The sequence below is a fragment of the Brachionichthys hirsutus genome, chromosome 15, assembly GCF_040956055.1.
Source record: "Brachionichthys hirsutus isolate HB-005 chromosome 15, CSIRO-AGI_Bhir_v1, whole genome shotgun sequence".
Lineage (NCBI taxonomy): Eukaryota > Metazoa > Chordata > Actinopteri > Lophiiformes > Brachionichthyidae > Brachionichthys > Brachionichthys hirsutus.
Genome location: NC_090911.1, coordinates 2,144,016 through 2,162,042, shown reverse-complemented (window position 1 = coordinate 2,162,042; position 18,027 = coordinate 2,144,016). Strand labels below are relative to the sequence as shown.

General features: G+C 45.4%; 1 protein-coding gene across 1 annotated transcript; it reads left to right on the top strand.

Annotated features, from left to right (window-relative positions):
* The first annotated feature begins 1,860 nt into the window (after positions 1–1,860).
* On the top strand, positions 1,861–17,773 carry mtss1 (MTSS I-BAR domain containing 1). Its single transcript, XM_068748371.1, has 13 exons — positions 1,861–1,935; positions 8,029–8,090; positions 10,368–10,441; positions 10,744–10,828; positions 11,948–12,039; positions 12,126–12,200; positions 13,401–13,558; positions 13,632–13,739; positions 13,858–13,955; positions 14,475–14,553; positions 15,275–15,406; positions 15,517–15,667; positions 15,877–17,773. The coding sequence occupies exons 1-13, from the start codon at positions 1,864–1,866 to the stop codon at positions 16,689–16,691; spliced, it is 2,001 nt and encodes a 666-aa protein (XP_068604472.1). The 5' UTR covers positions 1,861–1,863; the 3' UTR covers positions 16,692–17,773.
* The last annotated feature ends 254 nt before the right edge of the window (positions 17,774–18,027 follow it).

Here is an 18,027-nt window from a genome sequence, read left to right as displayed (position 1 = left end):
CAGGGAAAAACTTACGCATTTCTCCTTCATTTACCAACCAATACAGGACGATTACATTTTTTATTTGCAAATTATTCTGTGGTGTTAAAGTATCAAATACTTTAGAGAATGGAAAATAAATGTTTGATGAATTTTAAGTTGCAATTCAAGATCAGGTAGTTGGTTGAATGCTTGTTTTCGACAGAAATCCGAGTCAATTTTGAGACAGTTTAGAAACAGATTGTAGGAGAGCCCAGACGAAAGCCTCTGATTAACATTTATCGATCATCCATCCATCCAGCGCATCCCTGAGCATTTACAGCTCATGAATTCATAAAAAGAAGTGATTTCCTTTTCTTTATATGGATCATTTGTTCACAGACTGTCTGAAGCAAATGAAAGAAAAGAGCATTTACATATTTTATAAAGGAGTTCAAGGGTTAACATTTTGGTAACAACTTTGATCTGGTCAATAATGTGAAGAAACACACACACACACACATACACACACTTTAACAGTATGTCAATGAGTGTCCTGTGTTTTTGTTCTGAAATCATTCTGCCTGGAAACCGACAGTTTCGTCTCCGGGTCCCGTGATTCAGTAAGTAAGTCGTGTCGAAATTCAGAACAAAATGTATTGATTATTATTATTATTTTACCTCTGTCAAACGGTTTACTGTCAAACGGAAAAACTGCTGGATGGATCTTGATGGGGGGGAAATGGATTTTTATAATTTCGCCTTCACATTTTGTAAAATATGTATTCAATTCACTCGCTAAAAATAAAGTCATAAAGGAGTCCGATATGAACTATCCTGCATGAATGTCTTTCCTTATGCCCTTTAACAGCACCTTCATCAGCGCTCTGCCTACATACCGAGGTTTTACTATTGTAGTTTACTCATAGTACCACATTTATGATTATGCAGAAATTACACACTTATATTACATGATATATCATTAATAAAAATAGATAATATATTTATTGATAATTTCCCAAATTATTTTCTGATTAGAATTTGCCCAGTATTTAAATATTATATAGTCTGTGAATTAATAAAAAAAAATAAAAATCATTGAAGGTAATAAATTGTGACTTTTTTATTCGCGGCTCGAATGTTTTAATTTGAAAAACGTGACCGGATGCGTGGATTGCGTGTTTCCGTGTTCCTGAGCCACTCGCTGAGTTCAGGTTGGAACTTCTGGGAAGTGGCTTCCCTCGGCAACCATTCGAAGACAACAAGGTGACGCGGGCCGGAGACCCTCCGTGGAACACCGCGTGGGAGACGGAAACCCGGGCCGGACGTCGTCTGAATCTTTCTAGCTTCACCGCGGAGTGGGTGTTTTTGGCTGGAGAGCCACGCACACCGGGTCGGAGGTTATTAGCGGAGTTCTAGCTAACCTAGCTAGCTGAGTTAGCTAGCTGAGTTAGCTAGCTGCGGCTAGTTGTAGTTCTCCTTTTCGTGGGACGGCGAACAACTTTAAAAGCCAGCAGGCAATCCCCGGAGGAGCTTCCGGAGTGGTTCGGTCACGATGTGGGGGTTTTTCGTCCGTTAATCACGTCGACCGACTGGAAGCCTGGAAGCCTGGAAGCCTGGAAGCCTGGAAGCCTGGAAGCCTGGAAGCCCGGGACTCGAGTCACTCGACCTGGATTTTATTCCCGTGTGCTGAGATCATTTTTCTCGCTGTTCCTCTGCTGTTGATTTTAAAGCTGGAGGTTTTCCCACTCGTGTTTCTAACGCTAACCCTTGATTAAATAAAAGCCCCCCCTTTGAATCCTTTGCTGGAGTATTTCCAAACGGGACTGGAAGCTTTATTGTGAGGCAAGAAAGTTTACGTCTTGTGGACTTGAACGGGATTTCTTTTTTTCCGAGTCTGGAAAAATGGATGTGGGTATAGAGAAGGAATGCAGCGCCCTGGGGGGGCTCTTCCAGCTCATCATGAACGACATGAAGGTAAATAACAACCATGAAATGTCCATTTCTGACCCCGTTTTCCACATTTCTGTTCTTCTTTTCTTCCTTCTGTGGTTCTCTTTATTATAAAACTCATGTTTCAGCCTTCTGAACTCTCTAATTTCACTGACTGATTACTTTCTTTCTGGAAATTGGAAAGGCAAAGCAGTGGTGGAGGCCCGAGTAGCTCCTTCACTGTTCAAAATGGAGATTTTCCTTTGAAAATCAACAGTTGCTCATGCGTAATATCCATGCTTCCATTAGTTCTAACTTCTGTCATCATGGCTTCCATATCCACGCTGAAACACGGCTTCAGATTGGATTGAAGTGCACCTTATTATGGCGCTGATGATTGAGGTTCAAAGTGGAAGTGGGCCATCTGAGAGGATCTGACTGGGGGTGGACTGACCAGCTGTCCCCCCCCCCCCCCCCCCCCTTGTGCTGCCTCACTGTGATCAGCTTCTATTCTGCCTTTTTATTTCATCTTGCTGGCGTGTCCTCGTGCTCAGTTCTCACTTTACACAGATATCGACGCACACCCATCATTGGACGGTACGTAGACACTTTATGCAGTAATTGTACCTTACACATATACTCGCATAAACTTGGACATAGTAGTTCTGCCTCTGGAAGGCTGTGTGTTCTTGATTCCTTCTGTTTGAGGATCGTACCCGTACCGGCGCGTCCCATCACTTGTAAAGAATACTCACATGTAAATAATGGAAACGGGAGACGTGCAGGAGACGAGGACGGAAGTATACAAGAGAAACGCGATGAGTAGTCAATGCAACAGAATCTCTCGTGGGCAGCTTAACAACAAATGTGTGAAGCAATTGCTGGAAACACGGTATCCTGTTAGGAAATAATGATGACTGATCACCTTTGATGGTGAGTCAACCTTCAGGAACATCACCGTTGAGCAAGCATGGAGCTTCAGGTGACGCCGTTGCATCCGTGCGGTGAGCTCAGTGTCTCGCTGTCGGCCATAGTAACGGGGTCGTAACGCTTCCCTTTAAATAATAGCAGAATACTACGGTTCTATTTATCGGGGCGGGACGATTAACAACTGAAGTATTTGATAAGTGCTTAAACGACTGAAAGAAGGTGCTGCATTCTTTGTTAAATCAGAAACCTTCCATTATTCTTATCTCGCTTATATAGCACAGTTATTATTCCTATTTGTTGTAGGGATCAACCGATAATCGGTGCCAATATTTTTACCCACCTCTCTAGTCTGACTTCCACATTGTCCCGCCCACGGCACCAGCTGATTGGTTACGTGCAAAGCCACTGCACGGGTAAAAGCCAATCGGCGGTGAAAGCTGTGCATGCACAGACACGATGGAGGAGTGTCAAAGTGTCGATGCCGATTATCGGTCAATCCCCAATCTGTAGCAGGGTATCTTTTTAATTTATTCAGAGCCAAATGCTTTCAGAGTAGCCCAGCGCTCAGCGTCGGCTATTTCTGAGCATTTTGACCAATAGTTTGAGACCCACGGAGTAACTATTGGACGGGAGGCGCTCGGATGAGACGTCTGTCATTTAGGATGAACCAACCAAATGATAGTAGCCTCTTCTTTAATCTGGAATAGAAGGTTTGCCTCGAACTGTTTCTGTTCTTTAGTTATTGACGGTTGAATATCGGCTGGTTTCACCAAAAACACCAGAAAACAAGCATTTTGTGAAAAGAAATGTATCAAGCCTGTCAAGATGATATTTTTTTGACACTGCAAACATCCAAACAGTAATTCCTTCTATAAAAAACAAAAATCACTATGATCAACATCTACATTTGATTAAAGAAATGCCTCTCTTTTTTTTGCTGTCTCTGCTGTGGCGAGTCTTGTTAGCTCTGCAGCAAATATCTATGATTGAGGCATTGCAGTGTATCACGATATTTTTGGGATGTATCACAATAGGACGATCTCCTTAAATCGAGCGGAGTCTTGTATAAAAAGCCACAAACCTTAAAACCATATAATTAAGTGCACTTGTCTCAAATTGTACAGCAGATTTATTGGTAACAAACTGTGAAATACAGAAAGTGCGTTTTCCTTTTCGACCAAGTATAAAGGCATCAGGTCTTTGGCTAAATAATACGACACTGCAGGCAGTTCATGCCGTCGTTTACTTTCCTTAGAAGGAAGAAATCGGTATCGGCTGGTCAGGACTCTTTAAAAAAAATTGCAATTGGTACACCCCTAACTATGGCGTTCATTTTTCTTATGCATCAAAGGGTTGACTTTAACATTTATATTGTGTTTTAGAGGAGAAATCAGAATATAGAGATATATATCGTGTGTCATGTGAAGCCTAAAAATATTGAGATATTGTTTTTAGGCCATTTCGTGCAGCCCTAATCCAGAGTATCATTTATTCATCCTTATGGACAGAATCCCAAAAGTAAAATCATTATTTTAGTGATTATCGTCACCTACCGTCCCAGAAGGAACGTCTCCTTTCCTGGTATTCTTCTAACAGATGTATAAACGCGGTCTATCTGAGAGACATTGGCCATTGTAAGAATAAAATATGGGCTGCATGGAGTCTGTCTGTATAATACATGCAAAAGAGTAGCGTGGCTCTGCTTAGCGCCCAGCTGTAGCCATCATTCATAGCATTACACTGCCCTGCACGCCCTTTTTCCAGATGCATTGCTAAATTTAACCCGAGTTGCTGCTGATTCTAGCCTGTGGGACGTAAAACCGGTGCTTTAGATTAGATCACAGTGAACACTGTAATCATACTATAATGGTGCATGTAGTTCTGCACACGATCCAACAAACCACAAGGGTGGTAGCTGAAACGTGTCTCACTGGCGACCGGCGCCGTAGCATAATTGTTCAGCGTGTGGATGTTTTGTTTGTGTTTCTGCACATGAGAATGTTTTAAAGGATGAGCTGCAGCTCCTAGAACAATCAGTATGGTATTATTATTATTATTACTATTATTACTCAGAAGGTGTGTAATTTAGGTCCGGGCCACACCCAAGCCATCTTGGGTGTTTAAAGAACCAAAAAAAAGAAACGATATACCGGTACTTTAGTAGGCTGTTGCCATCCATGGATCTGTGATTTTGGAGAGAGCGCTCGACCCCTGCCTGCCGTCACACTCTGGGTGGAGACATTCGCCCATGACTGACATCGTGACTTAGACTTCTGGCGTAGACGCTGCTTGTACTGACTTGAAGTTTTTTTTTTTTATGATGCTCCCTTTTATTCTATTGGTATTTCCAGACATGACTTAATTGTTCCATCAGCTTGTGTCTAAACCGCATTCCTTACTCATTTCCATGGTGACGGAGCTCATTGTTCTCGCCGGCTGTCGACCGCGTTTGTGATTCTGTAACCGTGTTGATCACCCAACAGCTGTGCTCCCCGCACCCCTGTGACGCGTTATGTCATGCAGCGCTAGCTCATTTTGCTGCTGTTTTCTTTGAGTGGATCTCCCATGAGGTCTCATCCTCATCCGACGCCGCGTTTCACTGTCAAGGCAATCTTAAGGGAAGAGAGAGAAAGTCAAGATGGTGCCCGTCTGTCTGTTTACTCAGTTTGTTGTTTCTTATTGCTCCGTTCTAATGCTGTTGGAATGTCTCTGCTTTGCTTGTTTATGATTATTACGTGCTTCTCAACATCCGAGCCTTTGGCGCGTCACAATTTCTGTTAAAAGGAGGTTTTGGGAGACCGATCTGCTTCGTGTTGGGGGAGGTCCGGGCCTACCTGTCGCCGTCCTGTGACCGATCTTCTCCGTCGTGGTGGTTTTATCTACACGTCAGCTGCTCCATGCAGCGGGAGGGTCAGGCGCTGCCCTTCCTAACCCTCCCGCTGCAGACAATGCTGCCTGGCATGCCGGTGGATTCTGTTCCTGCTACTTCGCCATCGAGCCCTGCTTCTGCAGAATGGATGACGATGCTGTTTTCCGTTAGCATTAGCTTCCCAGAGCGGCCTCGTGTCAGCGTCCCTTCCTGAGCGGCTGCGATGTTGCAGGCTACAATGAGCATCGAAGGGACTGACTGCTAATGCTGCCGCGCAGATGGCCCTAATTAACGCTAGCTCCATAGCTAACAAGACCTCCTTGTTGAATGACGTCTTCACCTCCTGTGAGTTGGGTTTTTTGGGCTTCGTCACCCTCACTGTGCATTTCTCAGCTCCCCTCGGAGCACTGGAGAAAGTGAAGGGCTGACTGTCAGTGGATCCCATCTGGATCTGTACTCTTCTCCTCCCTTGCTGTGTGTGGTGATATACCATCCATCCAAATACAAGTATATATATATATATACCATCCATCCAAGTACAACCAAGTATTTTATTCAGGATTTAGAAAACGTTCCGTCTGGAATCACGGTGGACTTGGATGACTTTTTTTTTTTTTTTTCTGGTGACCTGGACATTCATAGTGTGCCATGAAACCAGTCCTCCGGTCCGGTCAAAGACTTCTTGTCACTGATCGACTCTTTTCACCTCACAGTGGGTCTCGGGCCTGATGAAAAGGGGCCATACGCCTGACCTCGTGCTGTCTCGTGGTTTTTCTGTCCGTCAGTAAGGTTTGTAATGGTGCTTTGGATCACTTCCCTGTTTCCTTTTGTGCGACTGTCCCCAGTTCTGTTGAACTCCACATGCACCAACTATTGCTCCCTTAACTAAACGCCCTAAGATGTTTTCTGAACCATGGACGAATGACTATACATGCGCCGAGATGCGTGTCTCCTTTGGGATTCTATGAGACTGGATTTGGAGTATCATAAAGCATCAAAAGCTGCTAAAGCCGCTTACATCTCACTCCTCGTCTCAAACAACACTCATGAACCCAAGTTTCTGTTTAATGTCCTGGATTCTCTGTTTAACCGGGCGATTCTGCCCTCATTGTATTTCTGCTACAATCAACTGATCGATCACATAGATCATGTGGGTTGATCACATGGCATTAAACAAAAATGGCTATTAGCCTATCATCCATTCTCTATTATCATTTGCCACTTGATTGACATTCAGTGTCTTCTTGGGTGGAGTTTGTGCGTTCTCCCCGTGTCTGCGTGGGTTCTCTAGGTTCTCCGGTTTCCTCCCAAAAGCCAAATAGGTGTCTTGTATGTCAACAACATGCATTAACAGCTATTCAGCTACACAATAGCGTAAAGAACATACGTGGGAGGCTGAGTAGGCAGAATTAGCATAACAAACTCGCGAGTCCAACAAGCGAGTTACCGGTAAGCAGGTTTACCAGACGCTCGGTCTCATTCCACATCACTGAATCCATTGAACGTTGTAGTTCAAGCATCCGTCTGTGGACTCTTTCCTCCCGCTCGGGCCGCGATTAGCTCTCTTTGTTTTCTTCATTGCAGTAAGAGTAACCGCCGCTTGTCGCCAGTCCTTCACAAGTTTCTCACTCGCTCCAAACTTTATTTCTGCTGCTCGATTACCGTTTTCGGGTGCATATTTTACTACCTGTAGCTTGTAATCTGCAGAATAGGATTTTCTTTTGGGGGGCATTTGTGTTCAGTCTTTCTCAGCTGTCTATAAGTTAATGTTACAGGAGTATCACAGACCGGTAGTTGTTGCACGCCTAGAGTGACTTCTCGCGGCTGTACGTAATGTTTACTCCTTGGTCATGTCAGTCAGTGTCAATTAACGTTTGCGAACATGTGAAATTATGTATTTTAATATATATCATTCGCACCTGAGTATAAATCGCACGACCAGCCAAACTATGAAAAGCAAAGTGCAATTTATAATCCGGTAAATATGCCAGTTTACTTTAATAATCAGATGTTCTTTATGATTCTCATTCCTTCTTGGTTTTAACACACAAATAAGTAGATTTTATTGCTGCCATGGTTATAAATGGAACTGTCTGTAATCGGAAGGAAGCATCCATTGCTCAGACGGTAAGGAGCCATAAAGCTGCTGACCGCTGCTTTATGGTCTTCCTTTTTTGGGCTGAAAGTCAGGCAGCCACACCCTGAAAGCGCCTTGTACTACTAATGTACCGATAATAGTGTGACCTCCCTTGGTCTGTATTTAATATTTCTTACGGCACTGTGCTTTATTTGCCAAGTGAAGATGTTTAACAATATGTCGTTGATATTTTGTTTTTCAGACCAGTTATCCTATTTGGGAAGACTTTATATCCAAAGGAGCGAAGCTGCAATCACAGCTAAGGTGAGATGCAAACACGCAAAGATATTCAAATCTAGCACGGGTGAGACTCAACAGCCAGCAGAATGAGTGAGGAGATGTTGTTTCATGGCCCCTTAACATTAAAGCAGTGCTTCTCAATTGTTTTCTGTCGCGCCCCCCCTAGGAAGACAAAAAACACCCCCCCCCCCCGAAAAAAAAAACCACACTCTTGTATCCTTATTAACATACAAAGAGATATAGATCAATTTACAACAAAGAATAACTTTATTACCATTTTTTTTAGTCTGCAACAGAAAATGAGGAAGTTAGGTCTTTCTTCTTCTCCCACCGTGTATTGTTTACAACCGCTCTTCTTCTGCTAATCCTCCCTGCGCGCACTCTGACAATCAGGGCGCCACTGCCAACTACTGGAGTGGGTGTGCAATTACGCTTTACTCTCGTAAGGCAAAAAAACATTTTCTCCCTGGTCACAGGCGCCCCCCCTGACATCGCACCGCGCCCCCCACCATTTGAGAACCACTGCATTAAAGCCATCTCCCTAATATTAAGTCCCATTTTTTTAACCAACTCACTGGAGGTCCCAACGTTTACTGCTGAAATAGTCCAGGCCTGCGTGTCTGTCTGGAAGAGTAAGAACATCAAAGTGTTTCCACTCGGTATCTACTTGTTACTGTCGTTTACTGAGATTCACACTAATGATGGTGTTCTGGTTCCTCACACACACACACACACACACACACACACGCACGGAGTGAGGCAGTGGCTGCCTCGGTGTAATGGCTGTGATTGCAGTGGGCCGGTTTACTTTAATAAGCATCGTGCCTGCTGCTGCTGCCTGTGCAGGCACACGGAGTCACCAGGAGGCAGAACCGCCCTGATGAGATCATGTGGAAATATTTCCCAAGGTTGATTAGATCAGGAAAAGCGCCATCCTCCTGATTGATCCACGTTTCCCAGACATTCAGGGGGCATGTACCCCCTGTCCCATCATTCTGCCGTTATTCACACGGCAGGGTAGGGGTTACCGTCTGTCCACGTTAGCTAGGCCTCACGCATGGTCTGCCTCTAACACCACCCACCCGTGTAGATAAGTAGGATCAGCATGTTTTCAGAGGACTGTTTGACCTGCAGGTCACAGTGATAAATTCTGTTTGGCATTGTCGGGATTAGCTGGCGCTGCATTTACAGCTAGCTAGGTCGCGCTCCCGTTAGCTTTTAAGAGGATGGACTGCGTGTCTATAGCTGTAGCATAAACCTGGTTGGTTGTGGAAAACGCATGCAGACAGTGTGTCTATTGATGATAAAGGTGTGTGTGTGTGGAGTTACACTCATCTCAGCTGGGACCTTCTTACTGAGGCAACAGCGCAACCCATTGCACCACCACGCTGCCAGAATTTAATTCAAATTAAGTCTGAGTCGTCTACATTTGTTGAAAATCTTAGGTGGGGTTTAGGTACCTTACTTTTTGTTTTTTTTACCGTTGTCATGGAAATGTAACTCATGTCATGATCCTAATGCCACTTGATTGACATTTAGTGCAGCCAGTCTGAGATTTCTCTTTTTCCTAACAGGCTGCACAGAAGAAGAGAAGAATACGAATAACTTTCTTATTGTCATGTGCAGCACGTCAGAACGTACAGTCCCGTGAAATGAAATTTAATCCCTAATCCCTGCTGTTAATCCCTCTAACAATCCACACACATGCATATACAGTGTGTACCCTCCCTCCAGTTCCGACCCACTGGGCTAATGCCCCCCACAAGTGAGCCAGCACCGCCCCACTTTTGGTACCATAGATGGAAGGTACCAGTGGTGAACTGTAAATAGTATACATTTGAATATAACTTATAGCTAAAAAATAATTATTGAGCTGAAGAGAGGTCTTCTCACGAAAACAAGTAAAGCATTGAAGGAAAACAGTGAATTAACATTTCATTCAATATTTTTGTTTTATTTTAAGTCTATGCATTTTGTTTTTCCTTAACAATAATGTCACTCTAAATCATTTCATAAAGCTGTGTAACCCCCCCCCCCCCCCCCCCCCCAATCACTGGCTCAACATTATTTTAACATTAATTCTGACTGGATCTCAAAGGCATCTGCAGCAGTCGGGTCCCACCGAGTCCTTTCCTGGCTTTTGAGTCACTGATAGCACAGATTGCATAATGACACGACACCGCAGTGTGATTGAGCCCGTCTGAGCTCCCGCTGCTGTCTTTCTGCTGTGTCTCTATTAACAGCCGGTACTTCTGTGGATGTTAAAACCGTGTTCAAATGTCTGCTTTTTCATGGACTCAGGATGACCGTCGGGGTGACAGGCACCTTCCTTGAAGCTTTTCAGAAAGTGGCAGACATGGCAACTGGGACTAGAGGTGTGGCGCGCGCACACACACACACACACACACACACACACACACAAATAAAACCTAAAGGCAATGCCAAAACTCTACACCAGCCGCAGCGTCACATATATCTGATATTGTTAGAGGTACCAACTTTTTAATTATTATTATTGTAAATCCAATTAGGAGGGGAATGAGCTGCTTGGCGGAGGTTTGCGCTCCGAGTGCTTTTCTCGTTTTCGTTTTATTTAGAAGGTTTAATGCCCAAAGTAGGTTTTATTGTGAAATGTGTTGTAATGTAATTAATCTAATTACTTTTTGTTCTTTTCCAGGTGCCACCAAGGAAATCGGCACAGCGCTAACAAGAATGTGCATGAGACACCGCAGCATTGAGTCTAAGTTAAAGCTGTTGACCACGTAAGACACACACACACACACACACACAGCATTAGCTACAGAAAGACTGATGAATGCATGACTGCGTGTGAAACAAGCTCATACTCTGGTTGTGTGTGACCCATCTATAGATATCAAATAGTTTGTGTGTCTGTGTGTTGCAGCAGAAATACCATATTGTCCTCATCTCATCCATAATATCATTTATCATTAGCGTCTGCACACATTGCAGCACCACACTGCATTACATGAAACAATTATCAGTGTTTCTGTAACAATCTCTGGTTTAAGAGGTTACTGTGGTAATGACCAATTAAATAGTAGTGATAATAATAATAATACTCTTGAGCTGCCACACAACTGTAGAATCAACAGAAAATTATTCATTCCCCTGCCTAATTTGATTTACGGTTAGTTTTATTTAACCAGCATTTTTTCTTGACTGGAAATGATAGTCACGATATTATGATGAAGTACAAGAGGAATCATCGTGTGGAATGTTTTTATCAAATGGTGGCATGTCCATAGTTATTCATACCCTTCTCATTAATCGATAGAAAAGCCTTTATTGGCTTCCTGTTATTGCTGACCAGCATTTTGCATGGCTCCACTGCCATTTCTGTCCATTGAGGTTGCAGGATCTCTGACCCGCTCCACAGTCTCAATTGGATTCAAATCAGGACTGCGAAATGTTAATGTTTTCGTCTGCTAACCCTTTCTTTCACCAGTTTTGGTGTGTATTTTGGGTCATTGTCAGGCTGAAATGTCCAGTGGGTCTTATGGTTGAAGGTTTCTCACTTTTCTTTAAGCCAAATGAAGGATACATCCTTGTGACCAAACCAGTGATCAATTTTAGTTTCATCTCACCATAAAGCAGAAGACCTTATTTGCTATTTGTTATTTGCAAAGGCCAAGCTGGCTTTTGTGTCTGGAGAAGTGGCGTCCTCCTTGGTCCGCGTCCATGGAATGGATCCTTTATTTTATTAGTCCTGAGCTGTTCCCACAATGAGCCGACTTATCCAGAGTATCCAGAAAAGCGTGCAAACTCTACACAAAAAGACCATGTTGTGAATGTCGAGTCGTTTTTATGACCGCGTTGTTAAAGGCAGTAATTAATGTAAAGTAAAATCATTGTTTCAGAGCGCTCTCAGAAAGTCTCATCACTCCGTTGGAGCTAAAGATGGAAGAGTGGAGAAAAGTGGCCGGTCAGCTGGACAAAGACCATAGTAAAGGTACGTCATGCCACATACCCCCCCCCCACACACACACACACAGACACACTAATATCCTTTTTCACTGCTTGAATCTTGTTGTTTAGAGTGCAAAAAGGCAAGAGCAGACATCAAGAAGAAATCATCAGACACCATTAAGCTGCAAAAGAAGGTGAAGAAAGGTAAGACATACCAAATGGGATGTATTTATATGTGGTGTTACTTTTTTGGGGCTCTTCTTTAGCACAAAAAAGATCATTGCAAAGATGCTCAGTCATGCAGGTGATGGTAAATCTCTGTTGAATAAAATCAACTGGGCCTGTAGGAAACGCATGAAGACATTTTGCTAAGACCAGGGGTCTGAAACACAACTTACCGGAGGGCGAAGACAACGCACCCGCAGCTTAATTCCACGCGGGGACCGGAATAGCAGCCCGACAGGACCCCAAGCAGGCCGGCCCGCTCCTCCGCGTCAGCTGCACGACTCGAAAATAGTGTGCGCAGATTTAACAGCGATCCGAAAGGAGACTACGTGTGGCTTCACACACGACGTGGGGAAGTAGCGTTCAGATGGGGGTTTTCTGAAAACATTTAACTTTAACCTTCTTCAAACTTGCGGGCCGCATGGAGGTCGGACACTCGTCTCGCTGTGATTCCTAACTTACCACTCGTCTCTACGTAAGCCGACATATTTACAGAGTGAAGATACTCCAACCTTTGCATGGACAGAATGAAGCCAGCTGTTGATAAACACTCTGAACGTTCTTATTTTTTTGTGCATTTTAAAAATGCTTCCATGTCGGGGCTTTGGGTTTGGAAATGCTTCTGCTCACGTGCTGCCGACCGCAGCGGAAGCGTAAAGTGAGACGTTTGTCTGCTAACTGCGAATAGATTCGCTAACTTTTCCTTTCGCAGCTTTGCTGATCGTTTTGGCCCTTTATTGATTTTCCCGTATTTACAGATTTCCCAGTACAGAAATACGGGGAAATCGTAGCAGTTGAGGGGTATGATCTATGTAGTAACATCACACGTTGAAACACGAGTAGTAGCACTGTGTGTGAGTGACGAAAAGCTGACGCAGCTCTGTGTAGCTTTCATGTTGTCATGCCGACCCCTGCTGGTGGAATCTGGTCATCATAGCCTGAAGGTGTGACTTTAACTTATACAACTGTCGGTGTTGCTGTTAAGAGATTAGATTGAATGTGTGTTTCATTTTAGCAGCTGTGTTCATGTTTCATTTTTGCTTCGGAGAAGAGTTCCCCTACATTTCGGGAACCCAGAGACCCGTGTGCCCCACCAGCAGGAATTCCCACCGTCTTGACCGTGTTTAGCGTTCCTGCCTTGCTTGACTCTTCATCACTTGCTCCTGTGTGCGTCTGTAGGGAAGGATGAAGCTCGGGGCCAGCTGGACAGCGCTCTGCAGGACGTCAACGTACGCTACGCCATACTGGAGGAGACGGAGAAGCGGGCGGTGTGCAGAGCGCTGGTGGAGGAAAGAGCGCGTTTCTGCAGCTTCGTCGGCATGCTGAAGCCCGTACTGGTCAGTGCTGCGAGCCGGAAGACCAGCACAGCGCTGGACAAGGTGGCGACCATTGATGTATGTTTGTGTGTAGGACCACGAGGTCAACATGCTGGGTGAGGTGACCCACCTGCAGACCATTCTGGAAGGTCTGACCAATCTGACAGCTGAGCCAAATAAACTCCCACCAGCAAGCGAGCAGGTACCTTCCCTGTCCTTTCTCTGCAGCAGCGACTGTTACACTAAAACGGGGGGCGTTTATGGGGGGGGGGGGGGGGGGGGAATGAATAATACCTAATCCTGCATTCTTCATGTCTCAGGTACTTCTGGACCTGAAAGGTTCTGATTTTGTCTATACGTACCACACACCCCCAGCCTCCCCCAGCAACAGCCTTTCCAGGAAGAGCAGCATCAGCAGGTAACACACATGCAGACACACACACACACACCTCGTGGAGAGCTGCCAGACATGTTTCAATACCCAATTACACGACGACGCAGGATTGACTGGATGGTTTAATTGAGCAGCTTCTGGGTTGGTAATGACCCGAAAGCACCAAAATGTGTAGAGACATGGGAAAAGTGAGTTTTTCATCGAATGTCCCCTTTGAGAATAATTCTGCTTCAACTTTGCGCTGAACTCTTCTTTAATTTTGTATTCAACATAATAGTTTATCTCATGGAAACGTATAGAAATCAATGTATTTGGAACACTTTCTTTCGGCTTGTCCCGTCAGGGGACGCCACAGCAAATGCAGCTTCTCCACTTCACCCTGTCCTTTGCAAAGTCCTCCCCAACACCAGCCACTCTCATGTCCTCACAAAATGTCCATCAGAAAATGATAATGGATAAAATGAGGACCACAGTTGTTGGCCAGTGATTTCAGAAGACCCTCCTGCTGTTCCGTTTCAAACTGTCTTTCTGTGGTTTTTATAGTAACTACCAGTCTGGGTCAGTGAGACGGGTTCCCTCCTTAGAATCTATCGGCTGTGCTGTTGATCGAGTTCATGTTCAGGTAACACACACACGCACACACACACACACACACACACAGGTACAGATTGTCCTCAATGGTGCGCTAAACATTTTCATGGAGGGTTCAGTGCTCCACTAAAGCGTACAGCGCTCTCAGCAGACATGCTAACATTAGCTGTGGCGCCTGCAACAGATGCGCTAACATTAGCTGTTGTTCTGGTAGCAGACGTGCTAACGTTAGCTGTTGTTCTGGTAGCAGACATGCTAACATTAGCTGTGGTGCCTGCAACAGATGCGCTAACATTAGCTGTTGTTCTGGTAGCAGACGTGCTAACGTTAGCTGTTGTTCTGGTACCATGCTAATGTTAGCTGTTGTTCTGGTAGCAGACGTGCTAACGTTAGCTGTTGTTCTGGTAGCAGACGTGCTAACGTTAGCTGTTGTTCTGGTAGCAGACGTGCTAACGTTAGCTGTTGTTCTGGTACCATGCTAACGTTAGCTGTTGTTCTGGTAGCAGACGTGCTAACGTTAGCTGTTGTTCTGGTAGCAGACGTGCTAACATTAGCTGTTGTTCTGGTAGCAGACGTGCTAACGTTAGCTGTTGTTCTGGTAGCAGGCGTGGTGTTGTGGAGTTGATGTTCTTGCAGCCAATGTAAAACTCCTAATAGAGAATATTCCCTGATTTCCATGTGATCTACTTCTGGATGTATTTCTATTCCGTGTCAGACTGTTTGAGATGACTTGCATTAAATCCTCATGACAGGACGCGGCCAGCTCCACCAGTCAGCTTGCTGCTGGGGGGAACGGAGGCTCGGAAAACGGTTTGTTGGCCCCCCCACAGAATGCCTACACACGCCATGGAGAGAGAGAGAGAGCCATGTCTGCATCTGGGAAGGTAACGCGTTCTCCTCAGTTTATTTCCTTTCTTGTCCATATTTCATCTCACGTCCCACCGTTCATCTATTTAAATCCCTCCTCCTCCTCCTCCTCCTCTCTGCGTCTCAGTCATGCCCAACCCATGATCAGCTGGCCTTGACATTGAGTGGGTTGAATTTTGATGCCCCGAGGCGCAGCAGAGACTCCCTGCACTGCTCCAGCGGCTACAGCACCCAGACCACCACCCCATCCTGCTCTGAGGACCCCATACACACGCACAGTGAGTCCACACACACACACACACGCACAGTGAGTCCACACACACGCACACACACTCACACACACTCACAGTGAGTCCACACACACGCACTGAGTACACACACACGCACGGTAAGTACACACTGATGAAACACACCTTGTGCTTTTACAAACCGTTCCATGAACTCCTCCTCTCTCTCTCTCTCTCTCTCTCCCTCCCTCCCTCTGCAGTCGATTATGAGTTCATCGCCGCCCATGGCGACGCCGACTCCATCTCCTTGCATCGCCTCTTTCACGGCATCAATCAGTCCGACTTCGACAAGTCCTCCACCATCCCGAGGAACTCCGACCTCGGTTTGCAGTACAGGAAGTTCGCTCAGTCCAAAGTCCCGGCGTCCACCGCCAGCCTGTTTGCTGAGCCCGACCCGATTGGCAGGTCGGCGCACCAGCTGCCGGCCCACACGGCAACCATCAGGCGCAAACCGTCTTCCAAGCCGGGGTATCGCAGAGGGACGATTAGCAGCGGGGTTCCCATCCCCATCAGCACCCCGCAGGTTCCCCTGAAAGTCCCCGGGAGGAACGGCGGGACTGATGACGACTCCTCTGCTGGAGGAGCAGGAAGTTTAGGTTACAGTAAACTTTGCACCTCCTCGCCGAGCCTCAGTGCCTTCCCTCCCTCCCCGTACTACCAGCTGATCCCGGGTCAGATGCCCATACCGGTCCCTGTACCCACTGTACCCGGCCTCCCATTAGAGGGAGCCGATGACAACCTGCTGCAGCAGAGACCTTACCGGGAAGAGCAGCGGCAGTTCCAACATCCGAAGCAGCTTCAATGGCAGCAAATCAATCACCAATCGGATCAATATCTACAGCTGAGCCAGCAGCAGAAGCAGAAGCTGTTCCAGGAGCAGCAGCCCCCCCCCGAGGAGCCCGTTCCAAGGAAAGGAGAGGACATGCTGAGCCAGATCAGGAGAGTGAAGCTCAACAGGGCCATCACCGACGATCGCTCCGCCCCCCTCCTGCACGCTCCGGCCCATCTCAAATAAAGATGGCCGAACACAATTCACGTTTGTTTAAAACGTAACGTTCCCTTCTGGTTGCTGGAACAACCATGGTGATCCTTTGTTGCTCGTGTTTGCCTCTCTTTTGTGCGTGAAGGTTTTGTCTTTGATCGGCTCTGAATTGGAGAAATGGCGATTGGTTGAATTGGTAATCGGTTCCTGGTTGTCTGTCAGACGCACAAGAAGCTTCTACGTTGTGTCTCGTTTGCACTTCAGGCCTGAGTGGGTTTGGTTTGAGGGACGGGGCTTTCATTTCGCTGACCCCTGTCGTGTCGAGGCTTCGGTTTATCTGATCAGCGGGTGCTCGGTTTGTTCCGGCTCGCGTCAAAGAGTCAGAGCTCTGAGTTCGACGCCGCTGACTCGATCGATCCCTGACGGGTCGATCACTGCGTTTTGATTAACTCGCTACTTTCGTGACCAGGATATGATTGGATAAAAAAAAATTAAAGAGACGAAGAAGTCGCGAGTTGGAGGAAACGATTGTCTGATGGATGTTGGTCCCCGTGTCGGAGGAGGAGTCGGGACGGCTGGAGGCGGAGCCTAACGTCTAAATGTAAGTCTAATGATTAAAAACCAACGCCAGACTCAAAATACGAATATCTTTTGTATGAATATTTTCTCACACCATTCATTAAAATGTAATTAGAGACGTTCCGTGCAACAGACCACGTCTGTTTGTCCGTCAGTTGATTTATTTATTAGTGTTTTATATACACATGAATATAAAAAAAAGAAAAATGGCGATTTAGAATCTTTAAATCATTGCACAGCATACCGGTATTTGTTGTCGTACAAACAGGAAAGGGATTATTGCGCTTAATCCTGTTCTTTGACGTTCTGCTTGGCCTGCATTTGAACTCGGAAAAACTCCAACTCAGGGCGTTTGCTTTCTGTACATTAGAAGCCAATCAACCAATCAGACAGCAGGATTTCAGGACTTCATATTCGGGTTTTGTTCTGTTAATCCTCATCTTGCATGTGATTTTTATTTTTCTATGTGAACAATAAGATGATTCTGGATTAGTGAGTCACTCCTTTGATATCTTGTCAGAGAGCATGATGGGGGCAGTGTGTCTTGTTAATGGTTGGGGGGGGGGGGGGGGGGCTGCTTCAGGGACCAGATTACCAGAGCTGATATTTTTATTATCATTTCATCCATTAAACATTTAGTTTACAGGATGTCAGTCCGAGACCTAAACATGGTCGTCACTGACCACAAAGAAGGTCAACAAGTGTGAATTTTCTCCTTTTAGCCATTGTTGCTGTCAATATTTTTATTTTTATTTTAATATGCTGGATGTTTCTGAAATTAGTCCAAATA

Excerpts from the sequence above, each read along its gene's own strand:
- mtss1 (XM_068748371.1), top strand. The coding sequence starts at position 1,864 with ATGGATGTGGGTATAGAGAAGGAATGCAGCGCCCTGGGGGGGCTCTTC. Across the intron at positions 8,091-10,367 it reads AAGCTGCAATCACAGCTAAG|GATGACCGTCGGGGTGACAG; the intron begins GTGAGATGCAAA and ends TCATGGACTCAG. Across the intron at positions 13,559-13,631 it reads GCATGCTGAAGCCCGTACTG|GACCACGAGGTCAACATGCT; the intron begins GTCAGTGCTGCG and ends GTTTGTGTGTAG.